The 27192-nt window shown below is 36.8% G+C and overlaps 1 protein-coding gene across 11 annotated transcripts in view; it reads left to right on the top strand.

Annotated features, from left to right (window-relative positions):
- The first annotated feature begins 19812 nt into the window (after positions 1 to 19812).
- Positions 19813 to 27192, top strand: part of Myo81F (Myosin 81F) — a 1428838-nt gene continuing 1421458 nt past the window's right edge. For 3 of the 11 annotated variants that reach the window (XM_070216716.1, XM_070216719.1, XM_070216718.1), the window contains exon 1: positions 19814 to 20098. In XM_070216716.1, coding sequence (XP_070072817.1) covers positions 20083 to 20098 — 16 coding nt within the window. In that variant the 5' untranslated portion in view covers positions 19814 to 20082. Of the gene's footprint in view, positions 20099 to 27192 lie in introns of all 11 variants that reach the window. The other 8 variants (XR_011419017.1, XM_070216713.1, XM_070216709.1 and 5 more) reach the window with 5 other exon arrangements.

The raw sequence follows: 27192 nt of genomic DNA, 5'->3' as shown, positions 1-27192 counted from the left end.
CGCCGAAAAACATCGACTAACTATCGCACAAAGGAGCCCGTCAAAGTCCGTCAAAATTGGATGGCGGACTAATAGCCTCTTCCCATAGAAACCATCCGTTTGAAACGGTTGGGATTTTTGACGAATGTGAAAATCGTGTTCCCACAGAACTCCATCCACCATCTACCATCCAATAACAGCTGACTGAAGAGCAGTTCCTCAGCTCAACATTAACGAAGGGGGATTTCAACTCGGGAAAACTGTCGTAAAATTGCGTTCTCCTAGTTTTTTTTGTAGAATAATACAATAAATAGATTAAGAAAATAGTTTAAAAACATTTCTGAACGTTTATAACATGTCCTACAACGAGTATGCATACATATTGCTGACTGGGGGGCAGCCTAACCTCCCGTATCCACACTCCGCTCTTAGCCAATATTAATATGAAAAATTTTCCCTGTGGGAAGACCCTATAACTGGGAAATTTTCATAACGGCAAAACTTTACAGACCATCCGTTGAGCGGATGGTGGATGGATCTCCGTGGGAAGACCCTATTATATTTTCTTTCTATGTTAATACATAGAGAACAAATTAATGTCGGGTATTTAACTCGGTTCCCGCGTAAGCAGATAGCTGATCCCGTTTACAACTTAAAACTATTTACAATTTGAACGCTATTTTATTTAGACAATTTTGAACTGCAACGTTTGCACTATGGGGAAAAAGTCCGTTTTTTATAATACATGTATACTCCCTTTGCACAAATAGAATTTCGGTTTTTCCATTTTTTGAAAAAAACCTTACGGTTGTAAAAACACCACCCACCCACCACCTCCCCATTATGGTCAACCCCCTAAAAATGTTCAGAATATTTTTTTTTATTTATAGAAAACATATTTATTAAGAAAACAAATAAGATAGAATAAGGTAGTTCTGAAGAAAAAGCCAAAAAGTTAAAAATTTGGTGGTGTTTTTTTTTAAAGGGGCAAAACCGGGCAAAAAGCAACATTAACACTTGTTTCTTTATCATTTTGTTAATACATTTCTATAACATCCTTGCGTCGATCTGAGTAGATTTTTAACTAAAGCTTAACAGAACAAAAACACTTTTGTTAGTTTTCGGCTAAAAGAGACATACACAAGACATTAAATAACTGGACAATGCAATCAGTTACAACACAATTCGTTTTTAGAAGTATTTAAGCATACATTGACGTAAATTTTCCATATTTTTGTTTATTTTTTGCCCTCTAATCACTTTGCCCGCCGTTGGGCTACAACAAATTATCGGTGGCGCGTAACATTTTTTTAAAAATTGCTCTAAAAAGTTTAATTATTCTGGTATTAAAAAAATAGTTGTTTTTTAAATTAGTAACTTTTATTTTTTGCGTTTATGCCAAAAAAAACGGACTTTTTCCCCATATTTGTTTGTAGGGTCACCTTTTACCAGAGCATGTAAAAACAGTTGACTACACAGGCCGACAAAATGTGACATGGGTCGGTGTCCAGGCCTGCCACCATTTTATTTCGATAAATGAGGCTTTTCTAAGCATAAGTTGCCACTATGCCTATAGTCCATCAGCTCTGGTATTTGCGGTATCTTTAATTTAAGAAAATCACAAATTTTCTTCGTCTTTTGGGATATATCTTTAAAAGTCTATACTTCTTATCTCTCGCTGGGCAGTGGAAGCGCTAGCGAGAGACAAGCCCGAGCCCAATGGGCAAAGTCGTACACAACGCTTACACTATGCTCGGTTGGTAAATAAGTCGGACTCGGTGAAGACCCCGGCGGTACGGAGTCCAAAAATAGATCACACGCTGATAAGCACAACACAAGAAGTTGAGGATCACTCTCTGGTTGCTAATTAGGAGCTTAACACGGCCGTACGATACAAGTGCACAAACTCGACTGAAAATAAAAAAATGACGAGCAAAAAGTTCAATAAAATCTGAAGAAAAAAAGTACGGCATACTTTTGAGCTCTTTTAGCAAAACTCATCAAAATAGCTCGACTTCGTGTTAAGCCTTCAATTAAAACGAAAATTACCGAAAATTAAGGCAAAACCGCATCGAGTCGGCGGTATGCGCTTTTAGTAAAATGATCAACGAATTTTTTTTTTGAGGAATGAACTTATTCGGGGATGTCACTCAAAGGCACTTGAAAAACAAAGTACTAATTTGCCAAAAAAAAAAAAAAAGTTAAAATGAACAAATAGATTTATTTTAGGAAGGAAGTAAGACATACGACCTATATTATATTTTTTATTTGTTAAAAATAATCACATTTAACAGTTTTGTGAAGAGTCAAATAGCTACATCAGCATCTTTGACTTCAAGATTTTTTTTTAATTTTTATTAATATTTGATGAATTTCCCACTTTGAAAATACAGTTAAATAAAACGACTTGCCCGAATTTTTTAAAACTTTGGCATAAATTAGTTTATTGTATTATGATTAGGAATTCTAACTTAATAAGGTAATTTTCTTAAAAAACAATAACGTAATTTTGGCCAAAAATTGGATCGGCTGGCCCAGTGTGCAATGCAGGAAAATAAACTAAAAGTCAAAGAAATTTTGGCGAGTACACACTCTTGTCTGGCTTTATAGAACTTATGCAAATAATATATTTTACTTACAAGTTCATTTTGGGGAATATTCTTCGGCAGTGAACGTTCACCACGAGTATCCCGTTTGAGTTTGCCATCATCTTCAATTTTGACCTCCCCGTTCGTACTGGTTTTTTCTTTTAAAACTTCAAGCCTAGAAATAAATTATATAAATACATAAAAATTATTCGTTTGAAAAAAGTTTTGAAAACGCATTTTATAAAATTTGGTAGGTGTAATGTCCGAAAGTAAATGTAACAAGGAAGAAAAAGAAGCGAGAACGGTATAGTCGAGTGCCTCGACTAATAGATATCCGCTACTCAGCTAACCAACTTTAAAATAAGAATAAGATACATCTTAAAATCAGTCACAATTGTACTCTCCTTGAGATCAATCGTTTCTTCGATCAGCTATTCAAACACAAAGCAAAACAGACTCTAGATCAAACAACAACCTACAAATATGTATAACTGTACATCTAGTGCAAGCGAAAGCAAAGCCAGCGTGCAAATGAACCTACGCTCCATAAAAATAACGACGGCGATACGGGGACCCCTACCACCCCGATTGAGGTCCACTAGACCCTTTTAAAAATATCAGTAGCAAATTTCACCCAGAATGGATTGACATTAGAGCCCTGCATGAATGGATTCAATGAATTATTTTGAATTTTTTCTTTTATATGAATGAATTAATTAGAATTTTGAGTTTAATAGAATTGAATGAATTTGAATTTTGAGTTTAATAGAATTGAATGAATGAATGGCATGAATTCCGAAATAATTCAAACGACAATTTATTTTGAAGAAGAAAGGGCCATAATTTTGTGATTAAATCTGCCTGAATTTTATTTACTATGCAGTTAACATTGATTTGTTAAAAATTTTCAACTTTTCGTTCTCAAAAGAAAGCACAAAAAAAATTTGGAAAATTCAAAAAATTCATAAAATAATTCATTTGATTCATTCAATTCGAAAAGAATTAGAACAACATTCAATTTATTTCACATAGAATTGAATTTAACAAATCAGAAATTTCATGGCATACTATGATAAAACAAAAATTGAATGATTCATGCTGGGCTCTAATTGACATACAAATCTAAAAAAAAACACATTAATTACTAAAATAATTAGGAGCCGCGTGTGAGGTACAAATTAGAACAAACAAGAGAGAACGCTATAGTCGGGTTGGTGTCCCGACTATGTCATACCCGTCACTCAGCTAAAGGGAGTGCGAACGCTGTACTCGGTTTGGTGTCCCGACTAACTAATAATCGTAACTCAGCTAATGGGAGTGCAAGGGAGATAGATATATAAACAATTTTGAATGCGAATAACTTTTTAATGAATGGTCCGATTTGAAAAATGTCTTCTACATTTCGATAGGTATAAATATACTCAAAACAAGAGAGAACGCTATAGTCGGGTTGGTGTCCCGACTATCTAATACCCGTCACTCTGCTTAAGGGAGTGCGAACGCTGTACTCGGGTTGCTGTCCCGACTAATAATCGTAACTCAGCAAAAGGGAAAGCGAGGGAGATAGATATATAAATTTTGATTGCGTATAACTTTTTAATGAATGGTCCGATTTGAAAAATGTCTTCTACATTTCGATAGGTATAAATATACACAACAAAATTGCATTTATACTTCTCGGAAATTTTTAAGGATGTGGGCGCAGGACCGATTTTAAAATCGTTAGTGGGCGATTGTGGGCGTTAGAGGGGGCGTGGCGCTCGGCTAAAATAAACGTGCGTAGGAAGCCAAAGAATATGTGTGGGAAATCTCAGCCTTCTAGCTTTTGTAGTTTCTGATATCTCAGCGTTCATACAGACGGACAGACGGACAGACGGACATGGCTAGATCGACTCGGCTAGTGCCCCTGATCAAGAATATATATCCTTTATGGGATCGGAAACGCTTCCTTCTAGCTGTTACATACTTTTGCACGAATCTAATATACCCTTTTACTCTACGAGTAACGATTATAAAAATTGCATTTTTACTTTTTTGAAATCTGTAAAAGTGTGGGCGCAGGACACATTTTAAAATCAGGCGATTGTGGGCGTTAGAGGGGGCGTGGCGTTCGGCTGAGTAGAAAGCCCAAGAATATGTGTGGGAAAACTCAACCTTCTAGCTTTTGTAGTTTTCGCGATCTCAGCGTTCATACGGATAGACTCGGCTAGTGATCCTAATCAAGAATACATGGGCAATTCTCTGGGGTTGTCAACCAAGCCAAAAAGCGTAAAACTTGAAAAAAACATATTTTTATATAATTTTGCACTGATATTTGATTCAAGTTAGATGGATCCTCAACTAAGCTAAGTAATTTGAGTATCCTAGGATAATTTTCCAGGACAATACCTGTTAAATGGACAAAAAAAAATCCTTTTTTGGGTTTTCTTTAAAGTGGCGATCAAACGTTTTTTTTTTATGTTAAGGTTACAGAAAAACAACCTAAGAAAATGACGGAAAAAACTATCGCGTGCGACATGTAGCGTGTGACAGTTACATCGATGCCAAAAAAAAACAAGAAAGGAAGCTAGCTTCGGCAAGCCGAAGCTTATATACCCTTGCAGATCATTCTATTAATTTACAAATCGCAAAAATGTTAAATTTCTTATTATTTCACATTAATTTTTCGATAATTTCTGTCACAGCTATATGATATAGAAGTTCGATCTTTTAAAAATTAAAAACGAAATTCGGAAATATTTCAAAATAGTCATATCCCAGAGTAGAAGGAAATGTAATAAAAACCAACATAGATATTATTTTTTTCCCCATTAATCTCCATTTAATTTTTCGACCGTTCCTATGGCAGCTATATGATATAGTGATCCGATTTAAAAAACAAAAAAAGCGAAATTCTGAAAAATATAAAAAAAAATTATTTCCAAGAGTAGAAGGTAAAATTTCAAAAAACACCGGAGCTAGAATTTTGTTACGCTTTTTTATTACCTTGCAGAGGGTATTATAATTTCAGTCAGATGTTTGCAACGCAGTGAAGGAGACGTTTCCGACCAAATAAAGTATATATATTCTTGATCAGCACCAATAGCCGAGTCTATCTAGCCATGTCCGTCTGTCCGTTTCTATGCGAACTAGTCTCTCAGTTTTAAAGCTATCGCGATGAAACTTTCCCGAAAGTCTTTTTTCTATTGCAGGTAGAACATATGTCGGAGCGAGCCGAATCGGACCACTATATCTTAAGGCTCCCATAGGAATATTCAAACGTATATAAGAAAATTCATTGTTACTTTGTAGGAAGTAGGCGTTTTAATTCTTGACTACTTAAAAACAAAATTCAAAAATAGAAACGCTGAATCTGGAATCCCTGGAACTGCACCGAGTGAGTACTACTTTATCTGAAAGGGTATATAAGCTTCGGCTGGCCTAAGGTAGCTTCCTTTCTTGTTTTTTGATCCTTCCTATGGGAGCTATAAGATATAGTTGTCCGATCCGGTCGGTTCCGACATATATACTACCTGCAATTGAAATACGACTTTTACGAAAGTTTCATCCCGATAGCTTTAAAACTGAGATTGCGTAGAAACGGACGGACAGACGGACATGGCTAGATCGACTCGTCTAGTGATGCTGATCAAGAATATGTATACTTTATGGGGTCGGAAACGTCTCCTTCACTGCGTTCCAAACTTCTGACTGAAATCATAATACCCTCTGCAAGGGTATAATTAACCACTCGTTATTTTGTAATCAAACAAAATACATTTTAAAGAAGAAAGATCAATGAACACTATGAAATTAACTGCATTGAAATATTCCTTCACGTTTCGTTACAATCGAAAGTTAAGCAGGAAGTCAAAAAAGTAACTTCTATTGGTGTCGCGTGTGAAAGTCTTGGTTTTTTTTATATATCTTATAAACGAAAATGTCCCAAAGTCAGCCCTAGCACATATTTTAGTGCTAATCAAGACCTTTAATTTAAGCACAGTGCCAAAAAAAAAGAAGTACTGGAAAATAGTTGTTTTCACCTGCAAAGCGTATGAACACCGCGTGCGACAGCAAAGAATTGCCCATATATACTTTATGGGGTCGGAAACGCTTCCTTCTAGTTGTTACATACAGAGCATGTAAGAAACAGTTAACTTTTATTATTATATGGCCATGACAACCCTTTTATCGGGTCTCGGCCTGAAGCGCAATGTGCCTCCACGCGTCTCTGTCCTGGGCGCGCCTTCGCCAGTTGGTAACACCAAGTGTGGACAGGGTTTCCATCACCTGATCTTGCCAACGCGTTCGGGGTCGTCCGCATCAAACTCCTTACGAGCCGGAGCGTCTTCATCCATACGGGCAATGTGGTCCAGCCAGCGAAGTTTTTGAGATTTCACTCGGCTGGCTACGTCAACATCACCGTACAGCTCATACACCTCGTGGTTGTATCTGAGGCGATAAACATCGTCCACGCAGATTGGACCAAAGATTTTGCGAAGAATTTTTCTCTCGAACACTTCAAAAGCAGCTGCATCTGACTGCGTCACTGTCCAGCTTTCCGCACCCTATAGAAGTACTAGAAGAATGAGCGTCTTGTAGAGTGTGGTTTTTGTGCGTCGAGAGAGAGCTCTACTATTGAACTGCCTACTGAGCCCAAAAGAACACCTGTTGGCAGGTGTTATTCTCCGCTTAATCTCCAGACTGACATCATTTGTGCTTGTTATAGCAGTGCCTAGGTAGATGAACTCCTTGACCCAAAGCTATAGTTCTCTGCAGTCAGCTAAGAATCAGAACCGCGATTCTCTGCTAGAGCACACCATAAACTTTGTTTTCTCACTATTCACTGCTATGTTTAATATTTCTAGCTGTCTCAAAATAACTCTCACTTTGGGACCCTTTGAGCAAATAGTCACATAGAAACTGTTTATTTTGGTTCAAAAGGTTTTCGGTCTTTGCTCAACCAGTAACCGACTTTTTTGTTTCAAAACGGTTTCGGTTGATCAAAGACCGTTTGAACTGAACGGAGAACAAAAACGGTCTTTTGATTTTTTATACCTATGTGTTTAAACACAGAATATGTTCTATACACCAAAAATTTTGTTTGTTTTTTCCAAATATTTTAAACCTAATTAAATTTTCTAAATTTAATTTTTAAAAATAATTCCATTTTTAATTATAAAAATCTTAAACAAAGAGTATTTTGGATTTTATTGTGTCTTAAGCTGGAACGCCAAGTACAAAACTTTAGCAGACCAATATTTCGATGTTATCTTTATACCCTAGTTCTAACTAATGTAAAATAAGAAAAACCGCAAATTCTTTAGAAGATTATGGAAGATGAAGATGATTTACTCGGATAATACTATTTCTTAGACGCTTTATCAAACAAAATAAAAAAACGCGAGTTCTTCAGAAGATGATGGCCATTGAATATATTTACTCGTATAACAACATCACTTAGAGGCTTTATCATAAAAGACTTACATCCGCGAATTCTTCAGGAGATGATGGCCATTGTATGTCTTTACTCGCATAACAACATCACCAATGGCGCTTTATCGTAATACTTGAAAACAGCGTATTCTTTAGAAGATAATGGTATCAGCAATTGTAATGCACCTGGTTCTTATAATTGTTATTTACCATATATGTATTTTCAAATAGATGTTCTATATATCAGCTTAAATTTTTAAAGGTGTAAGGCAAAGGAAAGGTAGAACTGTCAAAAAAAACCGTTTCTACTGAGCATTTCAAAGTTTTCTTCATCTACTAACAGTTTTTTGGGACCGTTTCATACAAACGATCCCAAAAATCGGTTTTTGGAAGGACCGAAAAAAATTTATTTTCAGTTGAGAACGGTCAACCGAAAACCGAAACAAACTAAAATGAAGGGTTTCGCTCAGATCGAAACCAAATTTTTTAATTTTTTTCGGTTTCGTTCAGACCGAGACAACAAACGAAAAAACGATCAACTGTTTTTTACATGCTCTGCCTTTTACAAATACTATCGGATAGTATTTGAAATAGTGGATCTATAACTGGTCTATTGACGTGCGTTACAGTTTTTAAGGCCGACTTCAAAAATTTTATTTTGAATAGCCTCCGTGTGAAACGGCTGGGATTTTTGACAAATGTAAAACTCATGTTCCCACAGAGCTCGATCCACCATCCTCAGCTCAACATTAACTCGGAAAAACTGTCGTAAAATTGCGTTCTCCTAATCCTGTTGTAGAATAATACAATAAATAGCATAAGATAATAGTCAAAAAACATATCTAAACATTTATAACATATCCTATAGCGAGTATGCATACATATTGCTGACTGGGAGGGAGCCTAACCTCCCGTACCCCACACCCCGCTCTTACTACGACTCCGTCTAGCCAATATTAATATGGAAAATTTGTAAACAAAACAAAATTTGTGCTGTTTTGGTAATTTATACCAACTTTGGAACTTTATAGGAGTACATAGTAGTCTTTTAATTAATATTAGTTATTATTTACGAAGTCCAGAACATATTCTGAGACTTCGCAGCAAACATTGATGTTCTCGTACACAGAACAGCTTACATTTTGGCCCACTCATGGCAACCTGCTTGCAAATGCTTTTCCGCTCATAACAAACTACAAATAATTCAACAATAGTCAAAAAACAAGAAAGGAAGCTAGCTTCGGCCAGCCGAAGCTTATATACCCTTGCAGATCATTCCTATTAACTTGCAAATCGAAAATATTTTAAATTTCGTATTGTTTTGACATTAATTTTTATATCCTTCCCTAAGGCAGCTACATAATATAGTCATCCGATTTTTGTTAAATTCCGAAATATTAAAAAAATCATATCCTAGAGTAGAAGAGAATACAATAAAAATCTACAGAGCTATAATTTGTTTCCAATTAATTTTCCATTAATTTTTCGATCGTTCCTATGGCAGCGATATGATATAGTCGTCCGATTTTGATAAAATTAAAATTGAAATTCGGAAATATTTAAAAAGGGTCATGTCTTAGAGTAGAAGAGAATACAGAAAAAAACCAAAAAAGCTACAATTTATTTCCTATTATTTTCCCATTAATTTTCCGATCGTTCCTATGGCAGCTATATGATATAGTCGTCCGATTTTTTAAATATTTTATTCGAAATTCAGAAATATTTAAAAAATAACAAGTGTAGAAGGTAACATTTCAAAAAACACCGAAGCTAGAATTTTTTTATCGATTTTTTTTTTGACTCTTTCTATTGGAGCTATAAGATATAGTTGTCCGATCCGGTCGGTTCCGACTTCTATACTACCTGCAATAGAAAGAATACTTTTGATAAAGTTTCAAGCCGATAGCTTTAAAACTGAGAGACTAGTTTGCGTAGAAACGGACTGACAGACGGACCGAAGAACATGGCTAGATCGACTCGTCTAGTGATGCTGATCAAGAATATGTATACTTTATGGGGTCGGAAATGTCTTTTTCACTGCGTTGCAAACTTCTGACCTAAGCAATATTTAATTTTTCCCCCCATCGATTTGATTTGTTCTCGCAGTTATCGTTCCATTTTCCATGGTCAAGAGGAAGAATTAAGAGTTGCACCGAAACAAGATCGCCTATCTATCGCATGAAAATGTCTGTCAAAATAGCGTCGACCAGTTAGCAACGAAAGTGGAACGGTGGAAATTGGAACATTGAAGCCATTTTTAATTTTTAATTTTCTCGCTACTTGGTCTGCGAGGTCTGCAAGTGTTTCAAAAATGCATTTGAAAAATCAGGTATCCACCATTTGGTTCACTGCTCCCCTCACAAAGGTTGTGCCAATAATATTGGCCCAATATGCACGCTAAACCAGGTTATTAGGCGTTAATTCAAGCTTCTTGTCTGAAAGTTTCATCAAAATCTAACCCACAGATTTTGAGTAAAACGCCTAACAGTGGACCAACCTCGGATTTTTCCCATACAAAAAAGGGGGGCCAAAAATTAATTTGTCTACGGCTCCACTCATAGAGGTTGTGCCAACATGCACGGTAAATGGGCAGATTGGGGATCCTCCTAAGAACGTTTTGTGAAAATTGCATGAAAATGAAACCCACAGTTTTCGAGAAAATTGATTTACAGTGTGCGGGTTAAATGGTCAAATTTTAAAATTGGCCGCTTCCCGCTGACTGCGCCAGCGAGACACCTTACAGCCATGACATCAACCATGTAAATATCCATACATTTTCTATGCAAACTTTAAGTAATTAATACAGCTCTCACAGAGGTTGTGCAAACTTGCACGGTATATCAGCAGAAGAGGCATCATTATAAGTAATTTCTGCCTTAATTTCAGCAAAATCAAACCCACAGATTTCGAGAAATTCAAGTAATTAAAACTAGGGATTTCACACTATCCACCCAGCGGACATCGGGCGGAGCCATGACATAAACCATCAATCTATGCAAACTTTAAATAAATAATACAACTCTCACAGAGGTTGTGCCAACTTGCAGTATCAGTATAAGCATCATTATAAGTAATTTCTTTCTTAATTTCAGCAAAATCAAACCCACAGATTTCGAGAAATTCAAGTAATTAAAACTAGGGTTTTCACACTATCCAGCCAGCGAGACATCGTGCGGAGCCATGACATAAACCATCAATCTATGCAAACTTTAAATAAATAATACAGCTCTCACAGAGGTTGTGCCAACTTGCACGGTATATCAGTAGTAGGGGCATCATTATAAGTAATTTCTTTCTTAATTTCAGCGAAATCAAACCCACAGATTTCGAGAAATTCAAGTAATTAAAACTAGGGTTTTCACACTATCCAGCCAGCGAGATAGCGTGCGGAGCCATGACATAAACCATCAATCTATGCAAACTTTAAATAAATAATACAGCTCTCACATAGGTTGTGCCAACTTGCACGGTATATCAGTAGTAGGGGCATCATTATAAGTAATTTCTTTCTTAATTTCAGCGAAATCAAACCCACAGATTTCGAGAAATTCAAGTCATTTCAATTATGGTTTTTTTCCACGCGGTCACACTGAGACAGCGTGCGGAGCCATGACATAAACCATCAATCTATGCAAACTTTAAATAATTAATACAGCTCTCACAGAGGTTGTGCCAACTTGCACGGTATATCAGTAGAGGGGGCATCATTATAAGTAATTTCTTTCTTAATTTCAGCAAAATCAAACCCACAGATTTCGAGAAATTCAAGTAATTAAAACTAGGGTTTTCACACTATCCAGCCAGCGAGACAGCGTGCGGAGCCATGACATAAACCATCAATCTATGCAAACTTTAAATAAATAATACAGCTCTCACAGAGGTTGTGCCAACTTGCACGGTATATCAGTAGAGGGGGCATCATTATAAGTAATTTCTTTCTTAATTTCATCGAAATCAAACCCACAGATTTCGAGAAATTCAAGTCATTTCAATTATGGTTTTTTTCCACGCGGTCACACTGAGACAGCGTGCGGAGCCATGACATAAACCATCAATCTATGCAAACTTTAAATAAATAATACAGCTCTCACAGAGGTTGTGCCAACTTGCACGGTATATCAGTAGAGGGGCATCATTATAAGTAATTTCTTTCTTAATTTCAGCGAAATCAAACCCACAGATTTCGAGAAATTCAAGTCATTTCAATTATGGTTTTTTTCCACGCGGTCACACTGAGACAGCGTGCGGAGCCATGACATAAACCATCAATCAATGCAAACTTTAAATAAATAATACAGCTCTCACAGAGGTTGTGCCAACTTGCACGGTACATCAGTAGAGGGGGCATCATTATAGGTAATTTCTTTCTTAATTTCAGCGAAATCAAACCCACAGATTTCGAGAAATTCAAGTAATTTAAACTAGGGTTTTCACACTATCCAGCCAGCGAGAAAGCGTGCGGAGCCATGACATAAACCAAAATCTAGGTATTTATATCGATATATCGGCAAGTACGACCTACAACACTTAATTTAACCAACTGGCAACTCTTGTATTTCGCGGTAATTTGCAAAACTTCAGTTGTGCAGTGCATAGCGGATAATCAAGATGGCTCGTCAGATTTCAATGGTAAAATGCGTAAGTATTCTCTAAGCTAATATTATATAATATTATATACTAATTATTTAATCTGTTTTTCAGTCAATAACCAATTTTATTGTGGGGGATCCCCCATCCCCTGAAGAGGATCAACGAAGCCGCCGCCGTCGTGATGACAGCGACGGGGACAGCGACGAGCCGCCGGCGGTGCCGTCCTCCTAGTAGCGATAGTAGTTGGGCTTAAAAGGACCCTCCTTGTTTAGCCCTATGTATCAAAGGTGGGAAGGTGCAGGCTGGCCACATACTCGTCCATCTTCTTGGGCAGCAAGTAGACGTCCGACTTGTAGCGACCGGGCGGTGCATTAAAAAGCTCAATCAGGGCCAGCGTCTGGGTGGCCGAGGTGATGGAGACGGCGAACGAGGGAATGCTGGAAGCCCAACTAATATCGCTACTAGGAGGACGGATGTCGCTACCAGGACAAAGGGTGCGCAGATGCGCGGCCAATAACACCAGAAACTAGGAAAAAAAACAACGCCAACGAAAGTATTGTCTTTGCGAAGAAGTAAAACTATTAAAAACAATTGACTTGAAAACCATTTTTGACTTTGCAAGATTCTTAAGCGAAATGTAAAAACAAAATGGAAATCCGATCATATTTGGCGGAGGTACGGTGAACACCGCAAAACGCCGTTTCCAGGAATCCCCCCCTTGCCACCGATATATTAGCCGATAGTATCGGCTATAAAACTTAGTAGATGATACCTAAATGACACTTGATTCCATTTATTCAATGATATGTGTATTATATATTTGAAAAAAGTGATCAGTTACTCTTCATTGGCACCTTCTTGGCCGCCACAGTCTTGAGCGCCACCTTCTTGGCCGCCTGCTTCCTGGCCACCTGCTTCTTGGCCGCCAGCTTGTTGGGCGCCAGCTTGTTGGGCGCCAGCTTGTTGGGCGCCAGCTTCTTCGTCGAAACTCCAGCCGATTCGGGCGCCTGCGACGGCGAGGACGACGTTGTTCGTTGTCGCTATCCGCAGCGTGATGGCGCCGCCGGCGCAGAGCTGGCGGCTCGTCGCTGTCCCCGTCGCTGTCGTCACGACGGCGGCGGCTTCGTTGATCCTCTTCAGGGGATGGGGGATCCCCCACAATAAAATTGGTTATTGACTGAAAAACAGATTAAATAATTAGTATGTAATATTATATAATATTAGCTTAGAGAATACTTACGCATTTTACCATTGAAATCTGACGAGCCATCTTGATTATCCGCATGCACTGCACAACTGAAATTTTGCAAATTACCGCGAAATACAAGAGTTGCCAGTTGGTTAAATTAAGTGTTGTAGGTCGTACTTGCCAATATATCGATATAAATACCTAGATTTTGGTTTATGTCATGGCTCCGCACGCTATCTCGCTGGCTGGATAGTGTGAAAGCCCTAGTTTAAATTACTTGAATTTCTCAAAATCTGTGGGTTCGATTTCGCTGAAATTAAGAAAGAAATTACTTATAATGATTCCCCCTACTACTGATATACCGTGCAAGTTGGCACAACCTCTGTGAGAGCTGTATTATTTATTTAAAGTTTGCATAGATTGATGGTTTATGTCATGGCTCCGCACGCTGTCTCAGTGTGACCGCGTGGAAAAAAACCATAATTGAAATGACTTGAATTTCTCGAAATCTGTGGGTTTGATTTCGCTGAAATTAAGAAAGAAATTACTTATAATGATGCCCCTCTACTGAAATACCGTGCAAGTTGGCACAACCTCTGTGAGAGCTGTATTATTTATTTAAAGTTTGCATAGATTGATGGTTTATGTCATGGCTCCGCACGCTGTCTCAGTGTGACCGCGTGGAAAAAAACCATAATTGAAATGACTTGAATTTCTCGAAATCTGTGGGTTTGATTTCGCTGAAATTAACAAAGAAATTACCTATAATGATGCCCCTTCTACTGATATACCGTGAAAGTTGGCACAACCTCTGTGAGAGCTGTATTATTTATTTAAAGTTTGCATTGATTGATGGTTTTTGTCATGGCTCCGCACGCTGTCTCAGTGTGACCGCATGGAAAAAAACCATAATTGAAATGACTCGATTTTCTCGAAATCTGTGGGTTTGATTTCGCTGAAATTAAGAAAGAAATTACTTATAGTGATTCCCCTTCTACTGATATACCGTGCAAGTTGGCACAACCTCTGTGAGAGCTGTATTATTTATTTAAAGTTTGCATAGATTGATGGTTTATGTCATGGCTCCGCACGCTGTCTCAGTGTGACCGCGTGGAAAAAAACCATAATTGAAATGACTTGAATTTCTCGAAATCTGTGGGTTTGATTTCGCTGAAATTAAGAAAGAAATTACTTATAATGATGCCCCCTCTACTGATATACCGTGCAAGTTGGCGCAACCTCTGTGAGAGCTGTATTATTTATTTAAAGTTTGCATTGATTGATGGTTTATGTCATGGCTCCGCACGCTGTCTCAGTGTGACCGCGTGGAAAAAAACATAATTGAAATGACTTGAAATTCTCGAAATCTGTGGGTTTGATTTCGCTGAAATTAAGAAAGAAATTACTTATAATGATGCCCCTACTACTGATATACCGTGCAAGTTGGCACAACCTCTGTGAGAGCTGTATTATTTATTTAAAGTTTGCATGGATTGATGGTTTATGTCATGGCTCCGCACGCTATCTCGCTGGCTGGATAGTGTGAAAACCCTAGTTTTAATTACTTGAATTTCTCGAAATCTGTGGGTTTGATTTCGCTGAAATTAAGAAAGAAATTACTTATAATGATGCCCCCTCTACTGATATACCGTGCAAGTTGGCACAACCTCTGTGAGAGCTGTATTATTTATTTAAAGTTTGCATAGATTGATGGTTTATGTCATGGCTCCGCACGCTATCTCGCTGGCTGGATAGTGTGAAAACCCTAGTTTTAATTACTTGAATTTCTCGAAATCTGTGGGTTTGATTTCGCTGAAATTAAGAAAGAAATTACTTATAATGATGCCCCCTCTACTGATATACCGTGCAAGTTGGCACAACCTCTGTGAGAGCTGTATTATTTATTTAAAGTTTGCATTGATTGATGGTTTATGTCATGGCTCCGCACGCTGTCTCAGTGTGACCGCGTGGAAAAAAACCATAATTGAAATGACTTGAATTTCTCGAAATCTGTGGGTTTGATTTCGCTGAAATTAAGAAAGAAATTACTTATAATGATGCCCCTCTACTGAAATACCGTGCAAGTTGGCACAACCTCTGTGAGAGCTGTATTATTTATTTAAAGTTTGCATAGATTGATGGTTTATGTCATGGCTCCGCACGCTGTCTCAGTGTGACCGCGTGGAAAAAAACCATAATTGAAATGACTTGAATTTCTCGAAATCTGTGGGTTTGATTTCGCTGAAATTAACAAAGAAATTACCTATAATGATGCCCCTTCTACTGATATACCGTGCAAGTTGGCACAACCTCTGTGAGAGCTGTATTATTTATTTAAAGTTTGCATTGATTGATGGTTTTTGTCATGGCTCCGCACGCTGTCTCAGTGTGACCGCGTGGAAAAAAACCATAATTGAAATGACTTGAATTTCTCGAAATCTGTGGGTTTGATTTCGCTGAAATTAAGAAAGAAATTACTTATAATGATGCCCCCTCTACTGATATACCGTGCAAGTTGGCGCAACCTCTGTGAGAGCTGTATTATTTATTTAAAGTTTGCATTGATTGATGGTTTATGTCATGGCTCCGCACGCTGTCTCAGTGTGACCGCGTGGAAAAAAACATAATTGAAATGACTTGAAATTCTCGAAATCTGTGGGTTTGATTTCGCTGAAATTAAGAAAGAAATTACTTATAATGATGCCCCTACTACTGATATACCGTGCAAGTTGGCACAACCTCTGTGAGAGCTGTATTATTTATTTAAAGTTTGCATGGATTGATGGTTTATGTCATGGCTCCGCACGCTATCTCGCTGGCTGGATAGTGTGAAAACCCTAGTTTTAATTACTTGAATTTCTCGAAATCTGTGGGTTTGATTTCGCTGAAATTAAGAAAGAAATAACTTATAATGATGCCCCCTCTACTGATATACCGTGCAAGTTGGCACAACCTCTGTGAGAGCTGTATTATTTATTTAAAGTTTGCATAGATTGATGGTTTATGTCATGGCTCCGCACGCTATCTCGCTGGCTGGATAGTGTGAAAACCCTAGTTTTAATTACTTGAATTTCTCGAAATCTGTGGGTTTGATTTCGCTGAAATTAAGAAAGAAATTACTTATAATGATGCCCCCTCTACTGATATACCGTGCAAGTTGGCACAACCTCTGTGAGAGCTGTATTATTTATTTAAAGTTTGCATTGATTGATGGTTTATGTCATGGCTCCGCACGCTGTCTCAGTGTGACCGCGTGGAAAAAAACCATAATTGAAATGACTTGAATTTCTCGAAATCTGTGGGTTTGATTTCGCTGAAATTAAGAAAGAAATTACTTATAATGATGCCCCTCTACTGAAATACCGTGCAAGTTGGCACAACCTCTGTGAGAGCTGTATTATTTATTTAAAGTTTGCATAGATTGATGGTTTATGTCATGGCTCCGCACGCTGTCTCAGTGTGACCGCGTGGAAAAAAACCATAATTGAAATGACTTGAATTTCTCGAAATCTGTGGGTTTGATTTCGCTGAAATTAACAAAGAAATTACCTATAATGATGCCCCTTCTACTGATATACCGTGCAAGTTGGCACAACCTCTGTGAGAGCTGTATTATTTATTTAAAGTTTGCATTGATTGATGGTTTTTGTCATGGCTCCGCACGCTGTCTCAGTGTGACCGCATGGAAAAAAACCATAATTGAAATGACTCGATTTTCTCGAAATCTGTGGGTTTGATTTCGCTGAAATTAAGAAAGAAATTACTTATAGTGATTCCCCTTCTACTGATATACCGTGCAAGTTGGCACAACCTCTGTGAGAGCTGTATTATTTATTTAAAGTTTGCATAGATTGATGGTTTATGTCATGGCTCCGCACGCTGTCTCAGTGTGACCGCGTGGAAAAAAACCATAATTGAAATGACTTGAATTTCTCGAAATCTGTGGGTTTGATTTCGCTGAAATTAAGAAAGAAATTACTTATAATGATGCCCCCTCTACTGATATACCGTGCAAGTTGGCGCAACCTCTGTGAGAGCTGTATTATTTATTTAAAGTTTGCATTGATTGATGGTTTATGTCATGGCTCCGCACGCTGTCTCAGTGTGACCGCGTGGAAAAAAACATAATTGAAATGACTTGAAATTCTCGAAATCTGTGGGTTTGATTTCGCTGAAATTAAGAAAGAAATTACTTATAATGATGCCCCTACTACTGTTATACCGTGCAAGTTGGCACAACCTCTGTGAGAGCTGTATTATTTATTTAAAGTTTGCATAGATTGATGGTTTATGTCATGGCTCCGCACGCTATCTCGCTGGCTGGATAGTGTGAAAACCCTAGTTTTAATTACTTGAATTTCTCGAAATCTGTGGGTTTGATTTCGCTGAAATTAAGAAAGAAATTACTTATAATGATGCCCCCTCTACTGATATACCGTGCAAGTTGGCACAACCTCTGTGAGAGCTGTATTATTTATTTAAAGTTTGCATTGATTGATGGTTTATGTCATGGCTCCGCACGCTGTCTTAGTGTGACCGCGTGGAAAAAAACCATAATTGAAATGACTTGAATTTCTCGAAATCTGTGGGTTTGATTTCGCTGAAATTAAGGCAGAAATTACTTATAATGATGCTCCTTCTACTGATATACCGTGCAAGTTGGCACAACCTCTGTGAGAGCTGTATTAATTATTTAAAGTTTGCATAGATTGATGGTTTATGTCATGGCTCCGCACGCTGTCTCAGTGTGACCGCGTGGAAAAAAACCATAATTGAAATGACTTGAATTTCTCGAAATCTGTGGGTTTGATTTCGCTGAAATTAAGAAAGAAATTACTTATAATGATGCCCCTACTACTGATATACCGTGCAAGTTGGCACAACCTCTGTGAGAGCTGTATTATTTATTTAAAGTTTGCATAGATTGATGGCTTATGTTATGGCTCCGCACGATGTCTCGCTGGCTGGATAGTGTGAAAACCCTAGTTTTAATTACTTGAATTTCTCGAAATCTGTGGGTTTGATTTTGCTGAAATTAAGAAAGAAATTACTTATAATGATGCTTATACTGATACTGCAAGTTGGCACAACCTCTGTGAGAGTTGTATTATTTATTTAAAGTTTGCATAGATTGATGGTTTATGTCATGGCTCCGCACGATGTCCGCTGGGTGGATAGTGTGAAATCCCTAGTTTTAATTACTTGAATTTCTCGAAATCTGTGGGTTTGATTTTGCTGAAATTAAGGCAGAAATTACTTATAATGATGCCCCTTCTGCTGATATACCGTGCAAGTTTGCACAACCTCTGTGAGAGCTGTATTAATTACTTAAAGTTTGCATAGAAAATGTGTGGATATTTACATGGTTGATGTCATGGCTGTAAGGTGGTCTCGCTGGCGCTGTCAGCGGAAAGCGGCCAATTTCAAAATTTGACCATTTAACCCGCACACTGTAAATCAATTTTCTCGAAAACTGTGGGTTTCATTTTCATGCAATTTTCACAAAACGTTCTTAGGAGGATCCCCAATCTGCCCAGTTACTGTGCATGTTGGCACAACCTCTATGAGTTGAGCCCCAGACAAATTAATTTTTGGCCCCCTTTTTTGTATGGGAAAAATCCGAGGATGGTTCACAGTTTGGCGTTTTACTCAAAATCTGTGGGTTTGATTTTAATGAAACTTTTAGACAATAAGCTTGAATTAACGCTTAATAACCAGGTTTAGCGTGCATATTGGCACAACCTCTGTGAGGGGAGCAGTGAACCAAATGGTGGATACCCGATTTTTCAAATGCATTTTTGAAACACTTTCAGGCCTCGGACTTGGCCCCAACCTATATAGATCGATAGATATTTTAATTCTAAACAATTTTGCATCAAACATTTTTCAATTCGGCCCCCAAATAGCGAGAAAATTTAAAAAATAAAAATGCCCCCAGTGTTCCAAATTCCACCGTTCCACTTTTGTTGCTAACTGGTCGACGCTATTTTGACGTACATGCTCAATTGGCATTGTTTGCAACCACAACTAAATAGAAATTGTATCGAACTTTCTTAACTGTTTGATTCTTTTAATTATAATGAAATTATCTTGCCATATGATCCAAAGATATATGTTTTTTTTTTTGGTATATTTTTTTTATCATCCATCGGTATTAATGTGGAATTTTACACTATTTCGTAGTCAAATAAGTTGTGCTGTTCATTATAAAAATCAGAAATAATCCCCATCTGTCAAAAATAATATTTATTCAAGGCAGGTGCAGTTTATCATTTAAACGGTTTTATATCAACAATAATTAAGTGATATTTCGACTCACCCATGCACATGAACATATGTATGTACGCATTTAAACAATGTGAACTACATAGCATTTATACTACGATTTACACACATTTATATTTTACCTACAGTGGCGGACAAAAGTCTACATACGACCCCCTTTTTGGGAGTTTTCCCACTCCTTTAGCTTTTACAGAAAAAGTATTGATGCCATCTTGTTTTAAATGTTATTATTACTCAAAAACCAAAATTTCATTCTTATACAACAAAAACTTAAAGAGCTATAAACAAAAAACCTAAAAATGGCACTGACAAAAGTCTACATACGATTTTTTACATAGAACTTTCAAAATTTTTGCTTCAAAATTTCCCAATCCTGGTCTATAATTCTTATGTACCGGCTAAGTGGTGGTGAAAATAATTGACTGCTCCTTGTCCTTGCCCACGACGAAGAACAAATTTCCTACTCCCGAGGCTTCAACTGACCCCCACACCATAACTTTCCCACCATAATACCACCACAGTACTAATTTGGACCAAAAATCACTTCGGGGGGAGTGTCTTTATGTGGGGATCAGTTGAAGGCCCGGGAGTAGGAAATTTGGTCTTAGTCGAGGGCATTATGGTTCCTTCTCAGTAAAACACCATATTAGAACACATTTTGAAAACATCTGGGTACAAATTATGCCTCAAAACGAGCTGGACCTTCCAACAGGATAACGATCCTAGGCATACGCCGCATATCGTGAAGGATTGGCTGCTGAATTATGCTCCTTGTCAATTATTTTCACCACCACTTAGCCGGTACATAAGAATTATAGACCAGGATTGGGAAATTTTGAAGCAAAAATTTTGAAAGTTCTATGTAAAAAATCGTATGTAGACTTTTGTCAGTGCCATTTTTAGGTTTTTTGTTTATAGCTCTTTAAGTTTTTGTTGTATAAGAATGAAATTTTGGTTTTTGAGTAATAATAACATTTAAAACAAGATGGCATCATTACTTTTTCTGTAAAAGCTAAAGGAGTGGGAAAACTCCCAAAAAGGGGGTCGTATGTAGACTTTGTCCGCCACTGTACATACAGTGGCTCCATCGCATAATCGGACACCTACTTTCATAAAATAAACATGCAAAAAAAATGAATAAAATGGGTTAAATTCGTCGTTTTTTTGCTTTTATACATAAAGCTAATATCTTCCAAAAACATAAACACAAATTACATATTTTCCACGAAAACACTTAGTTTTCCAACAAAAACAACAAAAAATCCTATTTTTTAGGTTCAACGATTAATCGGACACTCGCTAAATATGGTTATTTTTTATAGAACTTGCTGCAAACTTGGGGTTTTTGGCATTGAGATTACTTTGTAGTAGAAACTAAGAGAAGAAACCAGCACTACACTGCAAAAAAAAGGTTGAAATGGCTCCAAGGAAAGCAATTTTCTGCGAAACTTCGTCAGTTGATTGGAAAACTCAATTTCAAACTGAAAACTGTAGGGAAATTCACTGGATTGGTCGGAGAAGGCAAGTCTATTGTCCTGGACATTATAATGAGGTTCCAGGATACATTTTAATATAACAATAGAGGCGGGGAAGGCCAAATCAAGATGTTAATAATGGCATAATTCCAAAGTACCTTAAGATTTTAAAGGATACAAAATATTTAAAAAATTATTTTTTAATGTTTCTTTCGTTAATCGGAAAGTGCATTAAACAACCGACAAAATGATGTATCGTTTATAAAAATCGGTTCACAACTTACCTAAAAGATGGGTTCGAAAACATTCTTATTAAGCTGAAAGCTTCGTTTTTGTTGAAATTTGTAAGGAAATCGTGCTTTTCGACCAAGCACTTATATGTTTGGTTATAGTTTGGTCCATTTTTTAGGTAAGTTGTGAATCGATTTTTGTAAACGATATCTCATTTTGTTGGTTGTTTAATACACTTTCAGACCACAGAAGTTACATTAAAAAATAATTTTTTAAACATTTTTTATCCTTTAAAATCTTAAGGTACTTTGGAATTACGCCGTCATTAACATCTTGATTTGGCCTTCCCCGCCTCTATTGTCAAATTAAAATGTATCCCGGAACCTCATAATAATGTCCTGGACAATGGACTTGACTTCTCCGACCAATCCAGTGAATTTCCGTACAGTTTTCAGTTCGAAATTGAGTTTTCCAATCAACTGACGATGTTTCACAGAAAATGGCTTTCCTTGGAGCCATTTCAACTTTTTTTTTGCAGTGTAGTGATGGTTTCTTCTCTAAATTTCTACTACAAAGTAATCTCAATGCCAAAAACCCCAAGTTTGCAGCAAGTTCCATAAAAAGTAACCATATTTAGCGAGTGTCCGATTATTCGTTGAACCTAAAAAATCGGATTTTTTGTTGTTTTTGTTGGAAAACTAAGTGTTTTCGTGGAAAATATGTAATTTTTGTTAATGTTTTTGGAAGTTATTAGCATTATGTATAAGTAAAAGCAAAAAAAACGACGAATTTTACCCATTTTATTCCTTTTTTTGCATGTTTATTTTATGAAAGTAGGTGTCCGATTATGCGATGGAGCCACTGTATGTACATTGCACAATGTGCATACATAAATTGACTTTGGAAAAGAAACCCTTTGTACTTACATACAGTGAGCACAACAATTATTCGTACACTTATCTCTTTTGACTATGAAAGCCAACAATTTCTAAAATATTCCGTAAAAACAAAAACAAAAAATCATACATTAAAAACAAACCTATTACAAACATATTACAAAAAAAAAGGAATCGATATCATAAATTAAGTATAATTAATTAAATTAAAGAAAAAAGTCTTGTTATTTACGCACAAAAATTATTCGTACATTTTTAGTAAATACGTTTTTTATGAAGCCCTTTAACTTTTAACATTTTTTTTTATTGAGCGTCCTTCTGCAGACCTAGACAGGACTTCCAAGCCAAATTTAATGGTTCTGGCCATATTACAGGAGTCGCTACACCCCATATTGGTTCACTGGCTCATTTTAAGAATTCCTTTCAAAACATCTTATCCATGCGAGTCCTTCTTTAGAGAAAGTCCAAAGCATTTTCAAAAGGATTAGTGTCAAGCAACTAAGGATGTGATTTAAGCTGGTTTCAATGGTAAAGAAGCCATTCCTGAACCAAATAATGCTTATTTTCGAACATTTTGTATGACTTTATGAAGAAAGTCCTTCGATTGAGCCCACTTCTGGTGGCAACTTTTAGCCATTTTTTTTCCAAAAGTGTTCTTTTATGTATAATTGTTTATTGTGGAATAAAAAAAAACTAAATTTTCCCCTCCCCAAGAAGTTACGTACAGGCCTAAATATTCCATTACAAAACCATAACTTTGTGAAAACTAAGATTTTATTCTATTTGATAGTTAAGTGTCCTTTTCCAGGCATTTTGGCTGTTAGTGGCTTTTATAATATATTATCACTAACGTTTAACATTTTTGGTTATTAGGAATCTCAAAATGCCTCATTTATCGAAATAAAATGGTGGCAGGCCTGGACACCGAAAAATATTTCCAAACTGACAAATCATTAAAAAGTTATGAGCAAATAATGCAATTCAAGCAGTGCAAAAAGTCGCTTTGCTGCATGCATGTCTCCTCTCGCACTTCCTTTGGCTGAGTAACGGGTATCTGATAGTCGAGCTTCTCGGCTATAACGTACTCTCTTGTTTTGATTATGTTTTGTACAGCAGGGTGATAGTGTAAACACAAACAAAACCAAAAACAAGAGAGATCGCTATAGTTGAGTACTCCGACTATCAGATAGATACCTGTTACTCAGCTAAAGGGATTAATAGGGAGATGGAGATATGCATTCGTCATACCTACTGGCTCCATCTAGCGGCCGATATTGGCTCCATTTAATTTTTGGCTTATATCTTTTTAATGAATTGTCCGATTTTTAAATTTTCTTCTACATTTTGATAGGTATTAATAAACACAAAAAAAGCCTTTTTGAAATCTGTAAAGATGTCGGCGCCAGGCTTTTTTAAAAGTTCTCTTAAGCGACTGTGGGCGTGGCGCTCGGATTAAACAAAGTGGCGCCGCGTAGGAAGCCCTTGAATATGTGTGATTAATCCAAACCTTCCAGCTTTTGTAGTTTCCGAGATCTCAGCCCGCTTTAGCAAATATTTAATATCTACACGAAAGTTTTCTGTTGTAGCGTGCCGAATGAATAAATTTTAGGTAGCGTACTTATTTAGTCGCATCTAAAATCATTTTTCGTCACAAAATTTGTTATCAGAACTTTTGTACGTTGAAGGTGCGATCGTCACTAGTTTTTTACCTCGTTAAGAGGTGTTTATACCCGTTACTCGTAGAGTAAAAGGGTATATTAGATTCGTGCAAAAGGTAGAAGGAAGCGTTTCTGACCCTATAAACTATATATATTCTTGATCAGGATCACTAGCCGAGTCGATCTAGCCATGTCCGTCTGTCCGTCTGTATGAACGCTGAGATCTCGGAAACTACAAAAGCTAGAAGGTTTTTCACTCATATTCTTGGGCTTCCTACGCAGCGCAAGTTTATTTCAGCCGATTGCCACGCCCCCTTTAACACCCACAATCGCCCACTAACGATTTTAAAATGTGGCTGGCGCCCACACCTTTAAAGATTTCCGAGAAGTATAAATGCAATTTTGTTGTGCATATTTATTCCTATCGAAATGTAGAAAACATTTTTCAAATCGGACCATTCATTAAAAAGTTATACGCAATCAAAATTTCTATATCTATCTCCCTCGCACTTCCTTTAGCTGAGTTACGATTATTAGTCGGGACACCAACCCGAGTACAGCGTTCGCACTCCCTTTAGCTGAGTGACGGGTATTAGATAGTCGGGACACGAACCCGACTATAGCGTTCTCTCTTGTTTTATTTGATATCAGAAGTTTTTGTTTGTTTACTTTTGCTCTCATAGGTGCTAATAAATAAATTTCAATTTAAATTGGTCATAAATAATAATTTTAAAACTATTGTATTTTAACGAATTAAGTTAAAAAGTCGTTGAAGTATTTCAAAATACCTTTTAAACTAGGTATAGCACATGTCTGTACCTTTAGTACTGTAGAACTTACAAACTAACGAAATGTAGCTATTTTTAGCTTTTTCCCACTAAAGTAGCGGCTTTTTCCAAAAGTCGTAGAACAAAAGATTCCTATATGGAACTCTTAAGTGCAAATTTACTGATTCCATGACTCTAAAATATAGTTCGGATATCCTCACACAAAATTCAATACTCAGGGAGCGTTAGTAGTTCGAGCTTGCAAAAGTGGCTATTTTCGTATAAAAATAAATTTTAAACGTGACTTTTTACAGTAATGTGTTATATACCAAAATTTAAGGAATCTCAAGGGCTATACAGTTTAAAGTTTACCAAGAAAATCGTTAGAGCCGTTTTTGAGAAAAATAAAAAAAGCTAAAAAAATAGTTTTCAAAAATTGTCTTTTGTTCATATCTTTTTAACTATTACATTTACAGAAATTCCATATAGAAGGCGTTTATAGCATTTAAAAATACCTTTCAAACGAGATGCATTGTAGATACTGTAGCTTTAGTAGTATAGAAGTTACGGTTTTCCGAATTTTAGCTGTTTATAGCTGTTTTCCCGCTAAACTAGCGAGTTTTTCCAAAAGTGGTAGCACAAAAGTTTTTTATATCGATGTGATGAACGTCATGTCAAATTTTCAAAACTTAAAAAACATGTTTTGGACAAACTGACAAACAGAATTAAATTTTCATTTTGGGAAGACGTAGAAAATCTTATTTTGGCTATAACTTTTGAACGGAGCGTCGGATTTTATCATATGACCCCTCATGCGACGGGTATTTTCAATAGGAACACAAATAAAATATTGCGAGGGGGCATATTATTCCCACCGGCCCCAACAGCTCCAAATTTCGAAATTTGCACTTTTTCACTTTCACTGCTTTCTCTCCCAAGCCAATTAATTTTCTTAAAGTCTTGGTATGCAATCCTTTAAGTTTTTGCAATACCTTTCGATTTGTGTATTACTCATTACGATCGGACTATCACAGCAGATTTTCAATTTTGCGGCAATATAATAGTAGTCGCCTTCGCACACTCTCCTGGTGCGCTTCGTCACTACATGGACTGCCGTCCATAGTGATATACTTTATAGGGTCGGAAACGCTTCCTTCTCCCTGTTACATACTTTTGCACGAATACAATATACCCTTTTACTCTACCATAACGGGTATAAAAATAAGACAAACAACAAACATAAATAAGTTGGGCAAGCCGAAGTTTTAAGGGGTTATATACCTTTTTTGAGCGAGAAAATTGAGGGAACTTTGGATTTTTTTCAGGTGTGTAGCAATTATTTTATGACAGTGAAGTTTTTATCTATTGATACTACATGTTTTTATCAAAACAACAAGCCTTTGTTTTTGAAAAGATATGAACAATTTACGAAGTTATGGCATTTCTTTCGGAACCCTTTTTTCTTTATGGCGGCTTGCGGTGACCACGATGGAAGTCCAGCAGGTCAACTGATATTAAAAAACCAAAAATTTTTAATTAGTATAGTATTATTTCCAGATCGTGAACGATTATTTTTAAGAATATTTGCTTTTTTCTGCATACAGTAACAATTTTTCCAAAAAGTTGATTTTTCGAGTTCTAAAAATTTTATTAAAAAATTCTGCTCTGCGAAATCAAAGTTGGCGCATAAAAACTGAATCGTTCACGAACTCGGCACAATCATTAAGAATAATTAAAAAACAAGAGAGAACGCTATAGTCGGGTTGTTGTCCCGACTATCTAATACCCGTCACTCAGCTAAAGGGAGTGCGAACGCTGTGTCGGGTTGGTGTCCCGACTAATAATCGTAACTCAGCTAAAGGGAGTGCGAGGGAGATAGATATATAATTTTTGATTGCGTATAACTTTTTAATGAATGGTCCGATTTGAAAAATGTCTTCTACATTTCGATAGGTATAAATATACACAACAAAATTGCATTTATACTTCTCGGAAATCTTTAAAGATGTGGGCGCAGGACCCATTTTAAAATCGTTAGTGGGCGATTGTGGGCGTTAGAGGGGGCGTGGCGCTCGGCTAAAATAAACTTGCGCTGCGTAGGAAGCCAAAGAATATGTGT

The sequence above is a fragment of the Drosophila takahashii genome, chromosome 3R (genome assembly GCF_030179915.1).
Source record: "Drosophila takahashii strain IR98-3 E-12201 chromosome 3R, DtakHiC1v2, whole genome shotgun sequence".
Taxonomy (NCBI): domain Eukaryota; kingdom Metazoa; phylum Arthropoda; class Insecta; order Diptera; family Drosophilidae; genus Drosophila; species Drosophila takahashii.
This window is presented reverse-complemented; position numbering and strand designations above follow the sequence as displayed.